General features: G+C 38.6%; 1 protein-coding gene across 2 annotated transcripts in view; it reads left to right on the forward strand.

Moving 5' to 3' along the window:
• FER (FER tyrosine kinase) overlaps nt 1-20,111 on the forward strand; it is a 388,439-nt gene that overhangs the window by 123,801 nt on the left and 244,527 nt on the right. For both annotated transcript variants that reach the window (XM_029910950.1, XM_029910951.1), the window contains 2 exons: nt 3,626-3,829; nt 11,528-11,650. In XM_029910950.1, coding sequence (XP_029766810.1) covers nt 3,626-3,829; nt 11,528-11,650 — 327 coding nt within the window. The remainder of the gene's footprint in view (nt 1-3,625; nt 3,830-11,527; nt 11,651-20,111) is intronic.

Here is a 20,111-nt window from a genome sequence, read left to right on the forward strand (position 1 = left end):
CACAGAAATTCCTGAAGGGAAGAAAGGAGAGAGAGAGGCAGAGAGAGAATAATAAATAGAAATAAATTACTTCATGTTAATGTGGATGATACATTTCAGTTTATTTCAAATACCATTTAATTTTATGGTGATTGTTAATTTGGTTAGTAAAAGAAACTTAGAAATAAAATCTTCCCATTTAAATATTTGAATTCCTCCATTAGATAAAGAGAGAGGGGGAGAAAGACTATATATGTCAGTGTCAGATACAGACAGAGACATCTTCATCCCTAAAAATAAAAAAAAATCTGAGTCCTAGAATATATATCTTATTTAGTTTCTAATTTGTATTATCAAGCAATTGAATGTTTCTTGAAGTCTTATTTTACAGTAACAACAAGGAGTCTCGTGGCACCTTAAAGACTAACAGATTTATTTGGGAATAAGCTTTCGTGGGTAAAAAACCTCACTTCTTCAGATGCATGGAGTAAGTTTATGCCCAAATAAATCTGTTAGTCTTTAAGTGCCATCGGACTCCTTGTTGTTTTTGTGGATACAGACTAACACGGCTACCTCCTGATATTTTACAGTAAACATTGTTTGAGAAAAACAGATAGGAATTGTAAAATAGTGAAACAGAAATTACCTTATTTAAAAGGGCAATATTTTGTGTTTAAACTATTCATATTAAGTCCTGCAAAATTTTCTTCTAAATCTAAAATGTAGTAGAAATCTAGTGTTTTAGTAATTAGTGATAAATTCATTTGCAATTAATGTCAAAATGATTATACATCTTTCTTAGATACTCTTTCTTTGCTGTAACCATATTCCCCTAAATAGCAATTTTGAAGTGCAAATGATCATATATCCTATTTATTTAAAACAGTACTTTAATTTATACAATACCATTATTAAGAGAGAGGGGGTTTGTTCATGCAGAAGTGATATAATTTATATAACATAGAAAGCACCATCATTTATTGATTTAGATTTCATTTATTTTCTGTGAAGAAATACTTAATTGATAATTCATGCTTCAGCTAAAATGACCACAGAATGAATTAAAAAAATTCTGTGAAATTTGAGAGAAAAACCCGACAAAGCCTTCCCAATAAAGTTTTAACTCAATTTAAACAGTTTTTCTAAATGTTATCTAAGTACAATGCAAGTTCTTAGAAACGGGGGGAGGAGGGAGAAAGCTTAACCTGCTCCCATTTTCTTTCCCCTAAATCTTCTCTATTTCAAAGAAGTACTCTTAGGATATTTTATGCTGGGGACAGGTAATGATACAGTCATGGGCATTGGTTCAGACATGATGCAGGTTGGAAGTGAGAAACTGTTACCATCTGATGACTTGCTTGTTTGTGTTCTATAAACTGAGCTGTATGGGCTTAGTCTGTTTCCTTCTTAGTGAACTAGTGTCCACATTACAGAGTCCATCACAAATGGCACCTTTTGTTGCACATTTCAGCAGGAAGGCCATGAACTGATTATGTATTGAAACTATCTTATACCACTAGAGAAGTTCTCTCCAGAGTAGCACTGAGGTGATATGCAGAAGATTTTGCTGCCTTGACAGTATCCTGCAGCTTTTCTGTGAACATTCAGTGAGGTCTCAATCTTTTGGGCTGTCAATCCCAGCATCTTTCACAAAAACTGAACTAATTTAACCTTTTATGAGACATTTTTTCTTTGTAATTTGAAAAGTTTATTTTATATGTAGGTAATTTCAAAGGAGAATACCTTTGGTATTATTGAATTTTAATAATGATGGAGAAATTTGATCTTGGGTTTTAACTGATTTTGAATGGAAATATTAAAAATTAGGAAGAAAATATGATATTCTGGGAGGTATTGCAGTATTTTTCTTTGTTTGCTAATAGGTCCTTTACAAAAGAGTTGGGTGACAAATTCACATCCTTCTAAACTGTCTGGGTAGAGTCTAGTAATTGTTTCTAGCTCTGGGTCGATAGGACATATTCCCAGGCTCAGACCTTCTGAGGCTCTGTGACTGCAGCCGCCCTAAATCCCAAGATTAATTTCTGAGCCTTTCAAGCCTTCCCAGTTGCTTACACCCACTTCCCTAGAACTCCACGTAGGTTGTGGGCATTCTGGACTTCTAGTTTAACCCTTTTTGGGACAACATGGCAGGAAGGCAAGGGAACACGTGCATAGCAAAGGACTTTATTTCTTAGCTGCAGAAACTTTACTCTAAGATTACTTCAAAATTGCCGATCTTTGACAACAACAAAAATTCCTGAGAATGCACCCTTCCCATTTCTGATCTTGCCCCTTCTGTGAGTTGGATGTTTGTCAGCATTTCAGGCTGACAGAGTCCCTCTTGCCCACCCTCTATCTCCAGCAAGATCTCTTTATATGTGGGGAAGGTTGGCATCCTGCACAGAGCAGTACCCTCTCTTAAGTGGAGGTGCTCTCTCCTTGCCATATCCTCCACTGGGTTGATTCAGGCCCCTTCCCCTGTCCTGCGTGGAGCCCTGTGTGTAGAAAAATCATTGTTCCATGCTCATGGGTCAGTAGTTGAGACTTTCAGAGTTGATGGCTCTCCATGATGGTCTTTCAACAAGGTGTCAGACACCTTTCCTGGGCAGGGCTTTCCTTGGCAAGTTTAGACATATGTTCCACACATAAAACAAAATGGAGTTCCTAATTTAAAACAAACAGCCCACCTTGTAATAGAGAGCACTTGCATGATTTCATTGGGACTGCTTGTGTAAGTGCTCACCAACATGGAGTTGCACTGTCTAGCCCTAACAAATAGATCTGACCTGATTATTGAAAACTAGACTTTATTGTAAAAGCAACAACCACCTATTCTAGCATATATTAAATAAATAAATACATAAATTACAAAGATAAATTTTAAAAATGCTCAAGTCATACTCCAGTTGCAATCTATAAAAAATAATTATTATTGTATGTCTTACCTCAGAATTTGCTATTAAGTTCAGAAGTACAATGGGGCTAGGCTTCTGTGTTCAATTGCAATACAAATACTAAATCACTACCGGCTCTTCACCTGGCTGGTGACGATGTTGTCAAATGTCTGGGCACACTGCACATATGCTGAGAGACTGCTAAAAAAACTTGGTTCCTAATGCTGCTACTTTGTTACACGCTTTTGTCGGGGGGGGGGAGGGATTCAAAATCAGTGAACGTAGAGTTCAATCAATGCAAGTGCTTTTGAAAATTCCACACATAATGTCTCATAAATTCCTACCCCCTTTCTCATTGGGTAAGGAAATAGTTCATTTCAAAGGTTAAGAGCATTTCAAGGAAGTTTGAAAGTGAGAAAGATAATTCAGCCAAGAAAGAGGTTTTTTAAAAAGTAAAAATGAAATTGCCTTGATAGTACTATTGATATTCCTTTTGTCTGTATTTTCAGAAATCTGTGCTGAGCTTTTATATATACATATGCCTCTATTTTAAAAAAAAACATAGTTAAAAAAGTTGTTCAGTTCACTTTGATTCTGAGAATAGGTGTATTGCCTCAATTATCTAATGGAAATAGACAATTAGAGAGAAGTGTGAAAGTGTTTGTCACAGTCTGTCATGAATTTCATGAAAAGAAAAAACATAGAAAATGGGTTACAGTTTGCTAACTTCTTTTCCTTTATATTTTTTAAAGTTCTTTGATGTAATATCAACCAGCGAGAAACCATTGGCTGAGCAAGATTGGTATCATGGTGCAATTCCAAGAATAGAAGCCCAGGAGCTGTTAAAGCAGCAAGGAGACTTCCTGGTGCGAGAGAGCCACGGGAAACCTGGTGAATATGTCCTTTCTGTGTTTTCAGATGGACAACGGAGACACTTTATCATACAATACGCTGATGTACGTCTCTGATGTACTACTGAATGTTTATTTCATGTCAGGCAGCTTGTATTTAACTGAAGAATTATTTCAGATAAGTAGTTCAGAATTAAAGACATTATTTACTATGGATAAAACTATGTGAGAAGATTTACTATGAAGTAGGTTTTTGGCCTTCTCATATGGAAAGGCCAGTATGAAATCTGTTTAAAAAATATGGTAATCTCTGGTTTCCCATGTTGAGTTAGATGCTGAAATTTTAAAAAACGTTAGTCAAATATTTTTAAGAATAAAAGAAAGGTGTGAAGTTATTCCATGGTTTTTCTTCCCTATTAGAAAGCAGAAAATTACTTCTATAAATGTAACTTCAGACATTTAAACTACTAATTTAAATGTATTATATATGTACAATTTATTTTTTTGATTCCCACACTGCTTTTTTTTTATAGTTGGTGCTCGATAATGGTATGATAGCTCAGGTTCCAAAGCAATTTCAATGTAACCCCCTCTTTTCACATGGTCATAATTAGGGTTGCTAACCCTCCAGGATTGCTCTGAAGTCTCCAAGAAATAAAGATTAATTTTTAATTAAAGATTATATCATTGATGAAAGCTCCAGGAATACGTCCAACCAAAATTGGCAACGGTGTCAGGGATGTGGATTTTTTACATGCATGAGCAGCGTAGTTATACTGACCTAGTTTCACAGTGTAGACCAGGCCTGAAAGAATCTGAGTAGGACTCTGGAACCAGTAGACTGAGAAAGAGAAATATGAATTTTTCTCGTGTGCACATGCAGCTTATAAATTATGTGTAATATATATTGCTCTGATCATAGTAAATAGTTTGAAATTAGCATTTATCATCCACCAGTCAAAAATCATCTGACCCCCTATTCACAAATAATACTACTGCCTAGATCTTGCAGTGTTTTTCACCAGTAAATCTCAAAGCACTTTACAAAGGAGGTGAGTAAATAGAGCTTTCCCAAGAAGTACAGAAGAGAAACTAACTTGATTTTGCAGCAAAGGGGAGGAACTAGGTGCAGATAGTTAGCACTAGGAAAGACTGCACACCATGCACTACAGGAATCAGGCTTTCCCGTAGAGTTCAATGATAGTTTGAAATATATTAAGCTGCATAACATACACACTTTCAAATGTGCACCTTAAAGCAATGAGAGAGTGGGCTGGTCAACTGTTGAAACAGTCAAGGAATGTATCAGGCAAATTTTGGGCAAATAAGGTATTTTTTTATTGAGTGACTATTCCTCAATGATCATTGCACAGTGCCAAACTTTCCTTGGTCCAGGACTTCTGTTTTTGTCTTTTTTTTATAGCATGTTATATGCATAAGCCTGGAATAAGTTGACACTGCCTGAGATTAATTTGGGCCTTTGGGAATAGGACAGAAATCTTTTTTGTTTGTTGGTTTGTTTGTTTGTTCTGAAATCCCAGTTGTAGCTTCCTCTAAACAAGTTACTGACCCTATATAAACAGAGACTGTGGCAACAATGACTCAGAAACCTTCATATGATCCATAGAAAGTCAGTAGACCTTGTGATGGATTGGATCACAGAAGACCCCTTGGGAACTACCAACTGATGTGCTGAGACTACCCCTGAGCCTGTTTCGCCTGGCAGCTTAGGACTTCAGTGTCCTGCCTGGTTTGAGCCAGACACGCTAGTCTGCTACAAACACAGACCCAGGTCTGAACCATGTCCCCCAAAAGCTGCAGGCTTAACTGAAGCCAGCTTAAGAAGTGTTCCCGTCTCCAGCACTCAGCCAGCTCCCAATGGGGTCCAAACCCCAAATAAATCCGTTTTACCCTGTATAAAGCTTATACAGGGTAAACTCATAAATTGTTCGCCCTCTATATCACTGATAGAGAGATATGCACAGCTGTTTGCCCCCCCCCATGTATTAATACTTACTCTGGGTTAATTAATAAGTGAAAAGTGATTTTATTAAATACAAAAAGTAGGATTTAAGTGGTTCCAAGTAATAACAGACAGAACAAAGTGAATTACCAAACAAAATAAAATAAAACACGCAAGTCTAAGCCTAGTACAGTAAGAAAACTGAATACAGATAAAATCTCACCCTCAGCTGTTTCAATAAGCTTCTATCACAGACTGGACACCTTCCTAGTCTGGGCACAATCCTTTCCCCTGGTATAGCCCTTGTTCCAGCTCATGTGGTAGCTAGGGGATTTCTCATGATTGCAGCCCCCTTTGTTTTGTTTCCCCCCTTGTATAGCTTTGGCACAAGGTGGGAATCTTTTGTCTCTCTGGGTTCCCACCCCTCCTTCTAAATGAAAAGGCACCAGATTTAAGATGGATTTCAGTACCAGGTGACATGGTCACACGTCCTGTGAGACCCCAAGCCTTCATTCCTCCCAGCCTGACTCACAGGAAGGCCTGCAAGCAAACAGAGCCATCCACAGTCAATTGTCCTGGTTGATGAGAGCCATTAAGATTCCAAACCACCATTAATGGCCCACACTTTGCATAACTACAATAGGCCCTCAGAGTTCTATTTCATATTTATAGTTTCAGACACAAGAATGATACATACATACAAATAGGATGACCAAACTCAGTAGATTATAAGCTTTGTAATGATACCTTACAGGAGACCTTTTGCATGAAGCATATTCCAGTTGCATTATATTCACACTCATTAGCATATTTTCATAAAATCATATAGAGTGCAACATCACAATCTCACCTAATTCTTCATTTTGGGATAATGCTATAATAACAGAGGCTAGCCACATACTTGGACTAAATAATTTTCACACTCCCTAGCAGATCTTTCCAGTTTTACACTATTTTGCTTTAGAAATAATTTGCACAGCAAAGTGAAAGTTAATACAGTGACAATCACTTACATGTACTCTATGAAAAGTATTTGAAAATAAATATTTTTAACTGGCATTTTTGAGCCTTCTTGCAGTAACATCAAATATAATAGCTACAATATGAAACCTTTGCAGAAAACACTATAAGCCAGATGCTATCTTGCGTTAAAATAAGTTCTATATCAAAATAACTTATTTTTAGTATATTCATAATACAGTTATTTCAGCTAGATAGCAAGTAGTTTATCATGATTTCTATTAGATTCTGGGCTGAAACCCTGGCCCCTTTGACTTCAGCGGAGTCAGGATTTCATCCCAGGGCTACAACCAAGTGGTGTTTGAGATGCCAAATTTAGTTAAAATGTTTTAGTTTTAAATGTTTCACAGCCTGTCTCTGTGGGCTTGGGGAAAGTCATGAGATGTTTTCTCAAATGTAATCTCTAAATTTAGACCAAGGATGAGTTGACCTTTTTTTCATGTTAGTAAATTTGTATCTATTAGTGTTGGCCTTTATGTGGAATGTATAGTAAATTGTAACCTGTGAATTTATTGTATGAATTTAGGTAAATGTCACGTTATAGAATATGATAGATTGGAAAGGAAAAATGTATTCTTTTAACCAAAAGTTAAAACAATTACTCATATAATTTTGTTCTGTACTGGAGTTAAGCTGATCATTGTGGTCAAGATGGAGATTTGGTTTCAAGGCTCTTACTCCCAAGGCTGTGACCAAAAATTGACTTGTTTATGGGTTGAGTTGACTCTGTTTCCGGATCTCCTGATTTTTGTTTCATAGACAGTTTTGGCTTGGTGTTGGTCTCAGAAGAAGCTATCCACACTCTTCTATTGGAAGGAAGAGTGCTACTAAGTCCCCCATCTAATAAGGCCTGGGTATTAAAGAGAATAGAAAAGTATAATGGCTACTGGGAAAACCCAGAGAAGTTTTTAGTGACTGAGTTTTGCATCAGAGCTGGACTTGGTAAAAGATAATCTGTATTCAGATAGTTCCATAACAAAACCATCCAAAAATATGCTGCTGAAAGTCTTGCAATGATATATAGCAGGATAGTGATATTTTAGCTGCCAACTCCATCAGATTCCTTTATAAAGAATTATTTAACTGTTGGGTGCACTGACATAAAATTTCCTAGCTTTTACCAGTTTTATAGATGTAGAGACTACTACACAGCATCTCTCACTTTCATGTTCTCTCCCCACTACTCCAAACTTCAATGCTTAATACCACACAAGTGTAGAGATACATTGCCTGAAGAAATTTCAGCAATTTACAAAACAATTGAAGCACACAAATGAGAAAAATATTTTTTCCCTTGCATCAATATCACAATCCTGTCATTTTCACTTTTTCAGTGTCATTTTTTCTAGGACTCTTGTATTGTTCCAGTGCCAGTTTTCTTGATGTTTCCTATCGGAAATGGGCATGTGATCACTATTTGTTATACTAATTCATATGTCTGATTTCACAAATAGGATACAAATGAGCATGACACAAACTATGTTTTTATTTTGCTTCTCTTTGGTAACATACATTCCAAATGATAGATCAAAATATAAGCATAAGACATTTTCAAAACTACATGAATTTTCCTAGTTTTGTGTGCACAATCCCCAGAGATCTAAGTTATTTCCTATTTCTTTATTCTTGGATAAGAATATCTCCTTGCATTTTCACTCCAGTTTCACCTGCCATCCCTCGCTAGAATAGCTGTCTCTTTGTGGTATTGTTTCTCAGTGGAAGGGCCTGGTGTATGTCTTTTCAGGGACAGCTGTCAGATTCGATTCTTAGATTCCCCAGTTGCGACCACACATGAATAAAAGGGGGAGTCTGAAACCTCCATCACATTGTGTAACAACATCAGCATTGTCTCATATCATTGACAAGCCTGGTCTCCGTTGATGTGAATTTGCCTCTGAATCCAAGACTCTAGAACAGTGCAGTGGTCCAGCTGTTTAAATAGCCTGTTTGATTTGACCAGTGTTTTGAAATGTTGAACTGGTCAGATGCAGCCATTGACTAATCAATTTGTCAGGCAATCTGTGAAAAACAAATAGGAATTGCTAATTTGTTTTTAACTAAAACTAAACTTTTAAGAAATGAGTGTATATTTTTTATAAATTTAAATATTTCCTCAAGAAAACAATTTTGACTATAGGGTCCAAAATATACATATTTTTAAAAGTATGGTATACAGCGAATGTATTGCGGTTAATTACAAAGGCCATTTATCCTCCTCAGTGGATATTACACTTGTTAATATAGGAGCACCTCTTTTGGCTAATGGGTGCCAACTTCTTATAACAATTAATATCTTCTTCTGAAAACTTTCAGACTTTGGTGTCTGAGGTTAAATTCTTAAATCCATTTAAGCAACTAAGAAGTAATTGTAAGCACTTTGGTGCAGGGCCAATTTTTGTTACATATTTTTACAGCGGTCCATGAATGGGGCCCCTAGGAGCTACTGCAATACAAATAGTAAAGAATAATAATAATAATAATAATAATAAAAATGTCCTAATACTTAAAATTGCTGATTACTAAATTTCTGGTAAAGAAATTGATGGATCTGGGAATATACCTCCTAGTTGTAATGAATTTTGTCTGTTCCATGATATTTGCAAAAAGGAAGTCCAAGTTCCTTTCAATTAAGTCTTGGTGAAAAATTCCTTCCTGACTCCAAATTTGGTCATCAGTTTAACCTTGTGAATATGAATAAGAATTACTATTAAGCAGCATCTAAATACATTGCTGTCATTCAGTGTTAATCAATTTTCAAATTATTCTCAATTATTTGTATTATTGTAGAGCTTGGAGCCCTAGTAATGGACCAGGACTCCATTGTGGCAGGCACTGTACAAACAGAAGAAAAAATGGTTCCTGCACCAATGAGCTTAGAACCTACGTATAAGATAGGAGAAAACACACGGTTATGAATAGAAAGATTGGCGGGAATAACAAAGAAACAACACAACAATATTGGTCAGCATACTAGGCAGTGATTTCTGCATTCCAGCAGCCTAACTTGTCAATTTATCTGTAGGCATCACAAGAAATGAGTTTTCAGGAGCGATTTGAAGGAAAATAATGAGGTGATTTTGTGGCTGTTTCACACTAACCAAGTGTGAGGGCAGCATAGGAAAAAGCATGAAGGTGCTTGCTTGAAAATTTAGAAATGGGCAACAGAGGTTGACATCATGGGATGACCAGGGTCAACATTTTGACAGTGAACGAGAGATAAGTAGGGTGCGGGTAGAATAATAGAATATCAGGGTTGGAAGGGACCTCAGGAGGTCATCTAGTCCAACCCCCTGCTCAAAGCAGGACCAATCCCCATGAAGGGCCTTGAAAGTACAGACAAGCAGCTTATGTTTGATGAGCGGCGGGTAGCAGTGGATGATACAGTGAGAATGTTCAACTGTTCAAACTGGCCTTGCTTGCCTAAAAAATGATAATACCTTGGCAGGCAGTTATTGTAGTTCCCAAAAAGTCATTTTCCATAAGAGCCCTAGTATACTGAGTGTACTTGTAAAGTATTTTACTGTAGATTAAAAACAATTCTTTAGCAGTATTAGTTAATTTTCTTTGCCCATCAGTGCAAATTAATCTGAATCTCAATTTACATCACTTTTACTATTCCAGTCCTTGGCTTTACTCGTACTAAATGTTTATGGCCACATTGTTTATGGCAATGTTTGTGCTGTGGAAAGTGCTGAGTAGGGAATAAATGGAGATAACTATGCATTTATAGAGGCACAAATAGCCTATCCCATATACTAGTCACTGAAATCCTGTACAGAATTCAGGACTGTAAGAGTCTGAACTGAGCAGTACAGTTTTTTTTCCCCAAACAATTTTCTAAATCTCTTATCACTGCCCTTGCAGCCACTAGTGTACCTATGTCACTTGCATTCTTTCTCCACACCTACAGATACAATGCTTCCTGACATTCTGTGATAGGAAGTACAGCTTGTAAAAGAATCTACACTATTCCAGCATGATGGCAAGAGAGTTACAGTAGCCACAGCAGGAACTTTTTTAATTTTTAAAATGAAAAAGAGAGAGACAGACAGAATGATGGGAAAAACAGAGAGGGACAGAAGTGTGGGGAGACAAAAATGCCTTTCATCTCACTCAGCATTTCTGAAGTATGGAGGTGGCTGGGCTTTTATCTAAGTACTATTGAAGACTGTGCTGGTCACACATTATTATTATTATTAAAGACCTGCCAAAAATTTTATTCTCTGTGTGCCAGTGAATCATTCGCCACTTTTATCACACATTGCCTGGAGACTACATTGCACGTTGAATTAAGATTTGGCCCCTGTTCCTCAAGCTTTGTTTCTGAGCTAGAGAGCTGGAATTTACCCTGTGTTTTAGATTTTCAAAGATATTTTTTGCAATACATGCTTATTTTATACACTTTACATGTTTAGACGTGGTCTTAAAATAAATGTTTTTGTTCTTTAACTTGGTAATATTTTATTGCATATCCTTTTATTCATATTTAATATGTCTCAAAGTTACTGCTACTGTGCCATCTGTTGAATCACAAGGACTTCCTTCTTTCTAGCTTTAATTTAAGAGTTGAGATCTATGTTTATTTTATCATGCTACGCTAATTGAATGAATAGATATTTTTTCTAGTCGTTATGACCCACATCATGGTCCCATTGAAGTCGCTGGAAGTTTTTGTATTGACTTGGGTGAGGCCAAGATTTAATCCTATGAAATTAAACTTTTCTGTTTCCTGTTATTCATGGGTAAGAGTTGCTAATTACATCTTTTGCATTTCCTCATTGGAGCTGTTCTGAAACTGATTTTTTTTCCCCCCCTTGCAGAATCAGTACCGATTTGAAGGAACTGGGTTTCCAACTATTCCTCAGCTTATAGACCATCATTACACAACAAAACAAGTAATTACTAAGAAATCAGGTGTAGTTCTGCTGAATCCTGTTGTTAAGGTATGCATATATCCTATGTATTTTGTTAAATAGAACATTTTGCTGCATTTCATTTAACCTTTTAAACCATGATCTTTGCAATTATAAATGAAATGTTAAGCAGTTTGTAGGCTAATCAGAACTATCTCATTCAGTTAGTGCTTCACTGACTTCTTCAAGATAGCAGACTCCTCAGTTCCTCTTAAGTGATTACTCTAGCTTCCAAAACACTTAACTAATAACTCATTATTGCTCATTACTCTGTAGCTTCCTGAGCTGTTTACAGTTTTTTTGTTAGAGCACTGAAGATTCATCCCAGTTAACACACTCCAGGGTCTGCATCACAAGTACCCACATACCATCCTTCTGGAAGGATGTCATTCTGAGTCTGACAAAGCTTTCTTGTACTTCATTCTTCTCTTCCCTCTTTTTTGGACCTTCCAGGTAGAATCTGTTCCTGGCTCAGTAACCCATAGACCATGAGATTGGTTTCCTTCTCCATGAACTGATGCACATTGAAAACCAGATCTAAGTATTTCTTCCTTTCTCCAGTCTTAAATGTGGCATTATTTCAATCAAAATTTGAAATTGAACTTCACCTTATAGTCAAGAAGTCATTGTTGAATAGAAGGAAACAAGAAATCTTATAAAGCTCTATACATACAATAAGAGGCCTACATAGTCATAGAATCATAGATGTGTAGGACTGGAAGAGACCTCAAGATGTCAGCTAGTCCAGTCCCCTGCACTCAGGGCAGGACTACATAATAACTAGACCATTCATGACAGGTGTTTGTCTAACCTGTTCTTAAAAACTTCCAATGATGGAGATTCTTCAACCTCCCTAGCCAATTTATTCCAGTGCCTAACTATCCTGACAGTTAGGAAATTTTTCCTGATGTCTAACCTAAACCTCCCATGTTTCAATTTAAGTTCCTTGCTTATTGTCCTATCCTCGGAGGTTAACAAGAACAATTTTTCACCCTCCTCCTTGTAACAACCTTTTATGTACTTGAAAACTGTTATGTCTCCTCTGTCTTCTCCAGACTAAATAAACCCAATTTTTTCAATCTTTCCTCATAGGTCATGGTTTCTAAACCTTTAATCATTTTTGTTTAAATGGACTTTCTCCAATTTGTCTACATCTTGCCTGGAATGTGGCGCTCAGAAGAGGGCAGTAGCGTAGCTAGGGAGGTTCAGGTGAAGTGGCTGTTTCCCCTGACCACATTCCCCAAAAGTGGCGCCTTTTTAATTTTCATACTTACTCGGCGCCACTTCTGGGTCCTTCCGCTTCCGGGCCTCACTCAGCGCCGCTTCTGGGTCCTTCTGCTGTCTCCTCCTTCTTGCTACTCACTTCATCAACAACAAAAAAAGTCTCCTCCCCCGACTGGAACTCGTCCATCTTTCCTCCGGCTCGGACTGCAGCCGCTCACACCGCCAGCCTGTAGCGAACGCCCTGTCCCCTGATAACTCCTTCGCCATTATCAGGGGACGGGGACGGGGAGTTTGCTACAGGCTGGCGGCGTGAGCGGCTGCGGTCCGAGCCGGAGGAAAGGTGGACGAGTTCCAGTCGGGGGAGGAGACTTCTTTTGTTGTTGATGAAGTGAGTAGCAACAGCAGTGGTGCACTGACCCCCTGCCCACCTGGGCACCCCCCTCCTCCTCAGCTGCTTCCGGGTTTTTTTTTTTTTTTTTTTTTTCGCGGGCTGGCCTGGTGGCTCCCGCCTCCCGGCGCTCCGGGCGGCCGCAAATGGGGCCGCGGGCTGGCCTGGCTCCCGGCACTCTGGCCAGCGCAGCGGGGCTGCGGGCTCCTGGCGCTCCGGCCGGGACTCTGGCCCTGAGAGCGTGGCCCGGGGTCTCGGTGCCCCGGACAGCGCTCCGGATGGGGAAGTGGGGCAGCCCTGCGCATGCGCCGCTCCGTCTTTCGGCGGCATTTCAGCGCATGCGCAGGGCTGCCGAAATGCCACCGAAGGACCGGCGCCTTTTTTCTCCGCCGCTCCTCCTCGGTTGCAATCCTGGCTACGCCACTGGAAGAGGGGACAATACTCCAGCTGAGGCCTTATCAGCTAAGCATAATTTGAGAGAGCTAACAATCTTCATATTTCCTTCCCGTAGCTAGGTCTTTGGTATCCACTCAGCCATTATCTCACACATCAACCAGCCCTGTATAATTAAGAACTAAATCTTTCCATTTCAACTCTGGACATAGTTCTGAAGTAGCCATTTGTGCTTAGTCAGAAAAATAATTAGTTTCAGACATTTGTAAAGCAACTTTGTTATGATTTCTATAAATGTTGTAAAATGACAATGTATAATTCAGGATCACTTTCCTAAACCATAATCTCAGATCTTTTGCAATACCAGTCACAAGAAAGTAAAGCTTGTTTCTATTTTTGCTCCCAACAAGAATTTATTTTTTATAGTTGCCTGTGTGTGCTGAGAAAATTTGAAGGGATGGATTAAATTTTGTGTTGGGAGCCTTTCTTTCTGTCCCAACTTGCAGTCTTAAATGCACATTGCTACTCATTCCTGTTCTATATGAATACACTCTTGACTTCTCTTATGAAGATTCAGTGGTTTAAGCATTTGTGAATTTATATGGCAGACGTAGGTCATGTCATAGTTAAAAGACAGGCCTTCTAGAGAAACTTTTAATTCTGTGTCACCTTAGAGAAAGGTACAGTTCAAGACAGACATGTGTATAATTATAATTTTACCTTCCTTTATAACTGCTCAGTAGAATGGATCTAAAATTATTGAAAACACTTTAACACTTGACCTCAGTTGCACTTTCTAGTTTAGATGTGAAGTCATGTGTCTATTCTGCTTACTCCTAAGTAATTTCAACAGTTATTGAAGTTGCTATGTAAATGGAGGTTCCTTCTGTTCTTGTTGACATACTTATTTGCCCTATTTCAGAGAGTGCTTTAAATTTAGAAATTAAGGTTTTATAAGAGACTGATGCAAGTAGGAAGAAAACAATACAAAATGTTCTAGGTTACTGTTCGTAGTGTTTGCAGAATTGAAGACTAATGTAATGTACATAAAATACTGCTATCTAAATATTAAATGACAAAGCTTATGATTTCATTTTAGAAGTTTAAGTAAATGTGTTCAGACTAACCTGCTTGGTTTAAAGGGATATTGTTAAGACTGAAGAGCCCAAAATTATATCTTTTTTTTTTTCTTCAGTCTGTTGGTGAGTTCATTGTTGTAATTCTTTATCTATTTGTTTCAGATATTTAATGCTCTGTATAGTTTCTGTTGTCCCTGCCAGCAGGTATATGGGATCTTGGGGAGCAATTACCACACAGGTGGGGTGCCAATTAATTTCTTTATTAAAAGAAAAAGGAAGTGGTGGGAATTTAACAATGAAATACGATGGGATGGGGTGTATAGGGTGTTTACAATAGACAATGATAGGGGGGGTTCTTCTAGTAAATGGGATGGGGGTTTCAATAGTGGGGTACAATACAGTGGGGTACAATACAGTTGGTAACCAATTAACACTGAAGTATAAATGTAACAGGTCGCTAACAATTTCTATGTAAAGAGTGTGTCACAGCAGCATATAACCAACTAACAGTATGGGTAAAATGGGTTAAATAACCAACAACTTTAGGTAAAAATGTGTCACAGTGGTGTAAATGTAAAATGTGAGGTGTGTTAGAGAGAAAAGGGGTAGAAAAGGGGTAACCAATGGGGGTTTATGCTAGAAAGAGAGCAGACAGGCTGCAAGTTTGAACAGCAGAGAGAAAGAGAGAGAGAGAGAAAGAAAGTGGTAGAGAAGTGAGGTTGGGGGATGGAGGAAGAGGAGCATGTGGAGGAGAGAGATTTAAACTCAGGGAGACACAGAACAGACAGGCTGCAAGTTTAAACAGCAGAGAGACAATTATACAAAACACAGCAAAATCTTATCTATGATTTAACTTAACCAAAACTACACAAATTAGCAAGTAACAAAACACAATGCAACAATTCTTTAAGCCTAACTTACAGGGTACAATGCAAGCAATTTCCTAAACCTAACTTAACTACAGCTATGCAAAATGAAATTACAACTTATCTAGACTAAAGGACAAAATCTAACCTAATGGGTGCACCTTATACAAGGGGTAGTTCCAGAGGGCAGAGTGGTGTGTGCCCAGGATACAGCTCCAAGGGGGGAGGGGGATTTAACTAGTGGTGGCTGCAAGCGGGGGGCGGGGGTGGCTGCAAGCTGGCAGCCCAGGATACAGTCCTTCTAGCAGCAAAGGCGCTGCAAAGCAAGAAACAGATTACAGATACAAACCAAGGAGTTTAAGAGAGGTTTTAAGACACAGACCAAGGTTTAGCTTGAGTCTGTGTGCTGGGGAAACAGAGCCAGCAGCTAAAGTAATAAAAGTATAGAAAGTTTCACAGAGGGATTCTTACCAGTCCCCAAGGCAGCAGCAAAGGCAGAAACAGCAACAACATCAGAAGAAGCAAGGAGGGCTCGGTACGGTCTTGATAATCAGGAGGTCTCTCAGGCAGCAATTCGTTCTTCGGGGGAAGGGGGTTAAAAACGGGGGTACGCTCAAAAATAAAACGAGAGCGGAGAAAGGACCCCCCAGAACCCCTGGCTGATCAGACCAGGTAGCAATGCAGGAACCTTTCTGATGTTTGTTTCAAAAATGCCTGTTCTTAAAGGCAATCTCAGGCAGTTTCCCCACCAGTAATCCTGATAGGCTCCTTCTGTCACAGGGGAGGAGATACAGGGAAAAACTGCAGGTGAGCATAGAGACATGCCTGGGCAGAGTCCTGGACCATAGGCGTGAGTTCCCACCTCAGGACTCAAAAGCACATGAGGCCTATGACTCATGCCCAGGATCTCAAAAACACATTAGGTCTTGCAGCTCTGGACATTGCCTACCCTACACCGAGCCCAGGTTTAACAAGGTGATAACAGGACCAACCCTTTGAACAGGACAGTAGTCCCACTTAGCACGCAGCACAAGTGGCCATCCCTTTGAGAAGGGCAATGGCTCTTGGTAAACAACTTAAGGGGCCCTCCCTTTGAGAAGGGCAGTGGCCCTGGTAAACAACTTAACAGCCAGGGAGGGGCGGCCACAGGAGGAGAACAAAAACAAAATGGAGTAAGGGGACAGCTATAAGAAACAAAATGGAATAGGGGGAAAGCTGTAACAGACATCTGTATTTTCTGGTTTTGTATTATACTCATCATTATAGTATCTACGCACTTTTGAATTGTAAAAGAGCTATGACAGCTGTTCTACTTTGTGAGCAATCCTACAATAAAAATCTCTACTGTTGTTTGTGAGTACACACTGAAGAATAATTAAAATTCTTCTTTGAGATTATAAAGGTTTGTGCAGTCCCCAGTCGTCTCAGTTCCTCCTTTTGTGTGACTAGCTGTGGGCATAGGAAACTTCCTTCTGTTCCTGGAGTCTTGGTTTGTTTTCTTGTTGTACTAGTAGTATATTTTGGTAGTGTTAGTGGATTTACTAGTTCTTACTAGTAATTGTATATTGTTTTAAAAGTTTTTGTTTAGTTTTTGTGCTGTTGTACAGTTGCATTCCCAAATCAGCTCCTGCATGTTTTCGGGTTATCCTATCTGGTCTGAATCCCAAAGACCAGTGTGGGGTGAAACAATTTAAGCAGTATATCTCATACCCCTTAGCCTTCCTGGAGATGGATGCACTTACACATTGTCTGGTGTGCCTTGGTGACGGACATTATTCAGTCATTTTTCATTGTGTTTAATTTATTATGCCTCAGTCACCAAAAGACAAGCACGCTTTACTCCAGTCTTTCCTAAACTAGGCCCTTAAATCTGTCCTCAAGTCAAGGGCCTACTCCTGTGAAGGGATAAAGTTGGCTGTTTTCAAACTCTGAGCTTCCTAAAATGAGAGAGCAGAAACTTTTGGTGCAGGGTCTTTTACCATCAGTCAGTACAAAGTCAGTGGAACACTTTGTCCTGTATTTCCAGTGTCAAAAAAGATTACTTTGTTGTTTGCATCTGTTGCTACCAAGGCAATTTTGGTGGCAGGGATTTTCATGGTGCTAGTTTTTGTCTCAGGGACCCGCTGGCAATTCTTGGGGGACTTGGTTTTTGATTACTCGGTGGTCACAAAGGCAGTCCCAGGTCCCTAGTATCTATCAGGCTCTCCCTCTTGTGATGACAATGTGACTTCCTTTGTGCTGATTTGCTTTCATCTATTACATGGTGCCAATTCCTCTTCGGTTCTTAAACTGTCTTCGCTGTTGGATAGCATTCATAATTACTTATCCAAGGTAAATAGGCATGAAGCACAAGATGATATCAACCAGTCTTTTGCTACTGATAAGGGAAGTACAGTATCTTCTGCTAATGTCCTTAATATCCTCGTTGTAGCTTCCTGATGATTGTAGACAGTTTCAGAAGTTGCTAGTTCAAATAGCAGAGTTTTTAGAACTGAAATGTGCCACAGTTCAGGAAAGACTTATTGTCCCTTTCTATTTTGAAGACCCAGGAGAAGGGGAAGATAATCTTACTTATCAGTGGAGCTTGTTGCACCCTGCTAGAAAGATGTGGCTAATATAAACATCAGTACCTGCTGGTACCAAGAAGGCAGAACATGGTAGCTTCAGCCGAGATTTCATTATTTCTTCAGATACCTGACTCCTGGTTTTTCCGATAATTAATGAGGTTACAGAGAAGTCTTGAAGGGTTTTGGTATTGATCGCTTTACTCCATCCAGCAATATCAGACTGGCTAACTTAATATATCCTTGTTTCTGCATTGATAACCGCCACTACCTGTGCAAATCATTGCCTTCTGGCCTCTCTGTAGCACTCAGATTATTCCCCAGATGTTTAGTAGTCATGATAGCAGATCATGCGTGTGCGTGTGTGTGTGTATATATGTGTGTATGTGAGTGTATATATATGTGTGTGTGTGTATGTGTGTGTATATATGTATATATATATATATATATATATATATTATAAAAAACTAATTGAAGAAAGGGAAAGTTGGTAATAATGAATGTAAATTAGAAGTTAGGAATTGCAGAATGTTGATAAGGGAAGCAAAATTACACCACGAGAAATCTATAGCCGATAGCGTTAATGGAAATAAGGAGTTTTAAAAATATATTAAGAACACAGAGAATCTTGACAATGGTATTGGTCCATTACTAGAGGAACATGGTAGAATTATCAGGAATAATGCAGAAAAGGTTGGGGTGTTCGGTAAATATTTCTGTACTGTATTTGAGGAAAAACAGATAATATGGTCTCATCATATGGTGTTGACGACACTCTTTCCATTCACTGATATCGCTGGAGGATGTTTAAAAAGAACCTATAAAAGCTAGACATTTTTAAATCAGCAGGTCTGGATAACTTGCATCTAAGAGTTTTAAAAGAGCTGGCTAAGAATCTTGGAGGACCATTGATGTAAATTTTCAATAACTCTTGTAACACTGGGGAAATTCTAAGAGACTGAAAGAAAGCTAATGTTATGCCAGTTTTTAAAAAGGGACATCAGGATGTGCCAGGCAAGATAATGGAGCAGCTGATAAGAAACCCGATTAATGAAAAATTAAAGGAGGGTAGTGTAATTAATGCAAATCAACGTGGGTTTATGGAAAATAGATCCTGTCAAACTAATTTGATATCTTTTTTTGATGAAATTATAAATTTGGGTGATAAACATAATAGTATTGCTATAATATACTTAGACTTCTGTAAGGTGTTTGACTTGGTACTACTGGACATTTTGATTAAAAAACTAGAATGATATAAAATTAACATGGCACACATTAAATGGATTAAGAACCAGGTTCCTGATAGGTTTCAAAATATAATTGTAAACAGGAAATTATCAAGTGGGCGTGTTTCCAGTGTGGTCCTGCAAGGATTGGTTTTTGGCCTACGCTATTTTACATTTTTATCAATGACCTGGAAGAAAACAGTCATTACTGATAAAGTTTGCAGATGACACACAAATTGGGGGAGTGGTAAATAATGAAGAGGACAGGTCACTGATTCAGCACAATCTGGATTGCGTAGTATACTGGGTACAAGCCAACAATATGTAAATGTATACATCAAGGAACAAAGTATGTAGGCTGTACTTAGAGGATGAGGGACTCTGTCCTGGAAAGCAGTGACTCTGAAAATGATTTGGGGGTCATAGTGGATAATCAGCTGAACATAACTCCCAATGGGACACTGTGACCAAAAGAGCGAATGTTATCCTGGGATGCATAAACAGTCATCTCAGTTGAGAGGAGAGATTATTTTACTGTTTGGCTCTGGTGGTACTGGAATACCGTGTCCAGTTCTGATGACCACAGTTGAAGAAGGATGTTACTATCTATCAGCAAATTATACTCCAGACATAAATGACATGAGAGCGCTTCTGAATACTCCTACAAAAGTTAGCAGTTCTCTCATAATTCCATAATCTATGGGACATGAAGTACTGTTTACCAATAGTAGTGCAATATGTGATTAGG

This window comes from Terrapene carolina, unplaced genomic scaffold, assembly GCF_002925995.2.
Source record: "Terrapene carolina triunguis isolate 2854851 unplaced genomic scaffold, T_m_triunguis-2.0 Scaffold69, whole genome shotgun sequence".
NCBI lineage: Eukaryota > Metazoa > Chordata > Testudines > Emydidae > Terrapene > Terrapene triunguis.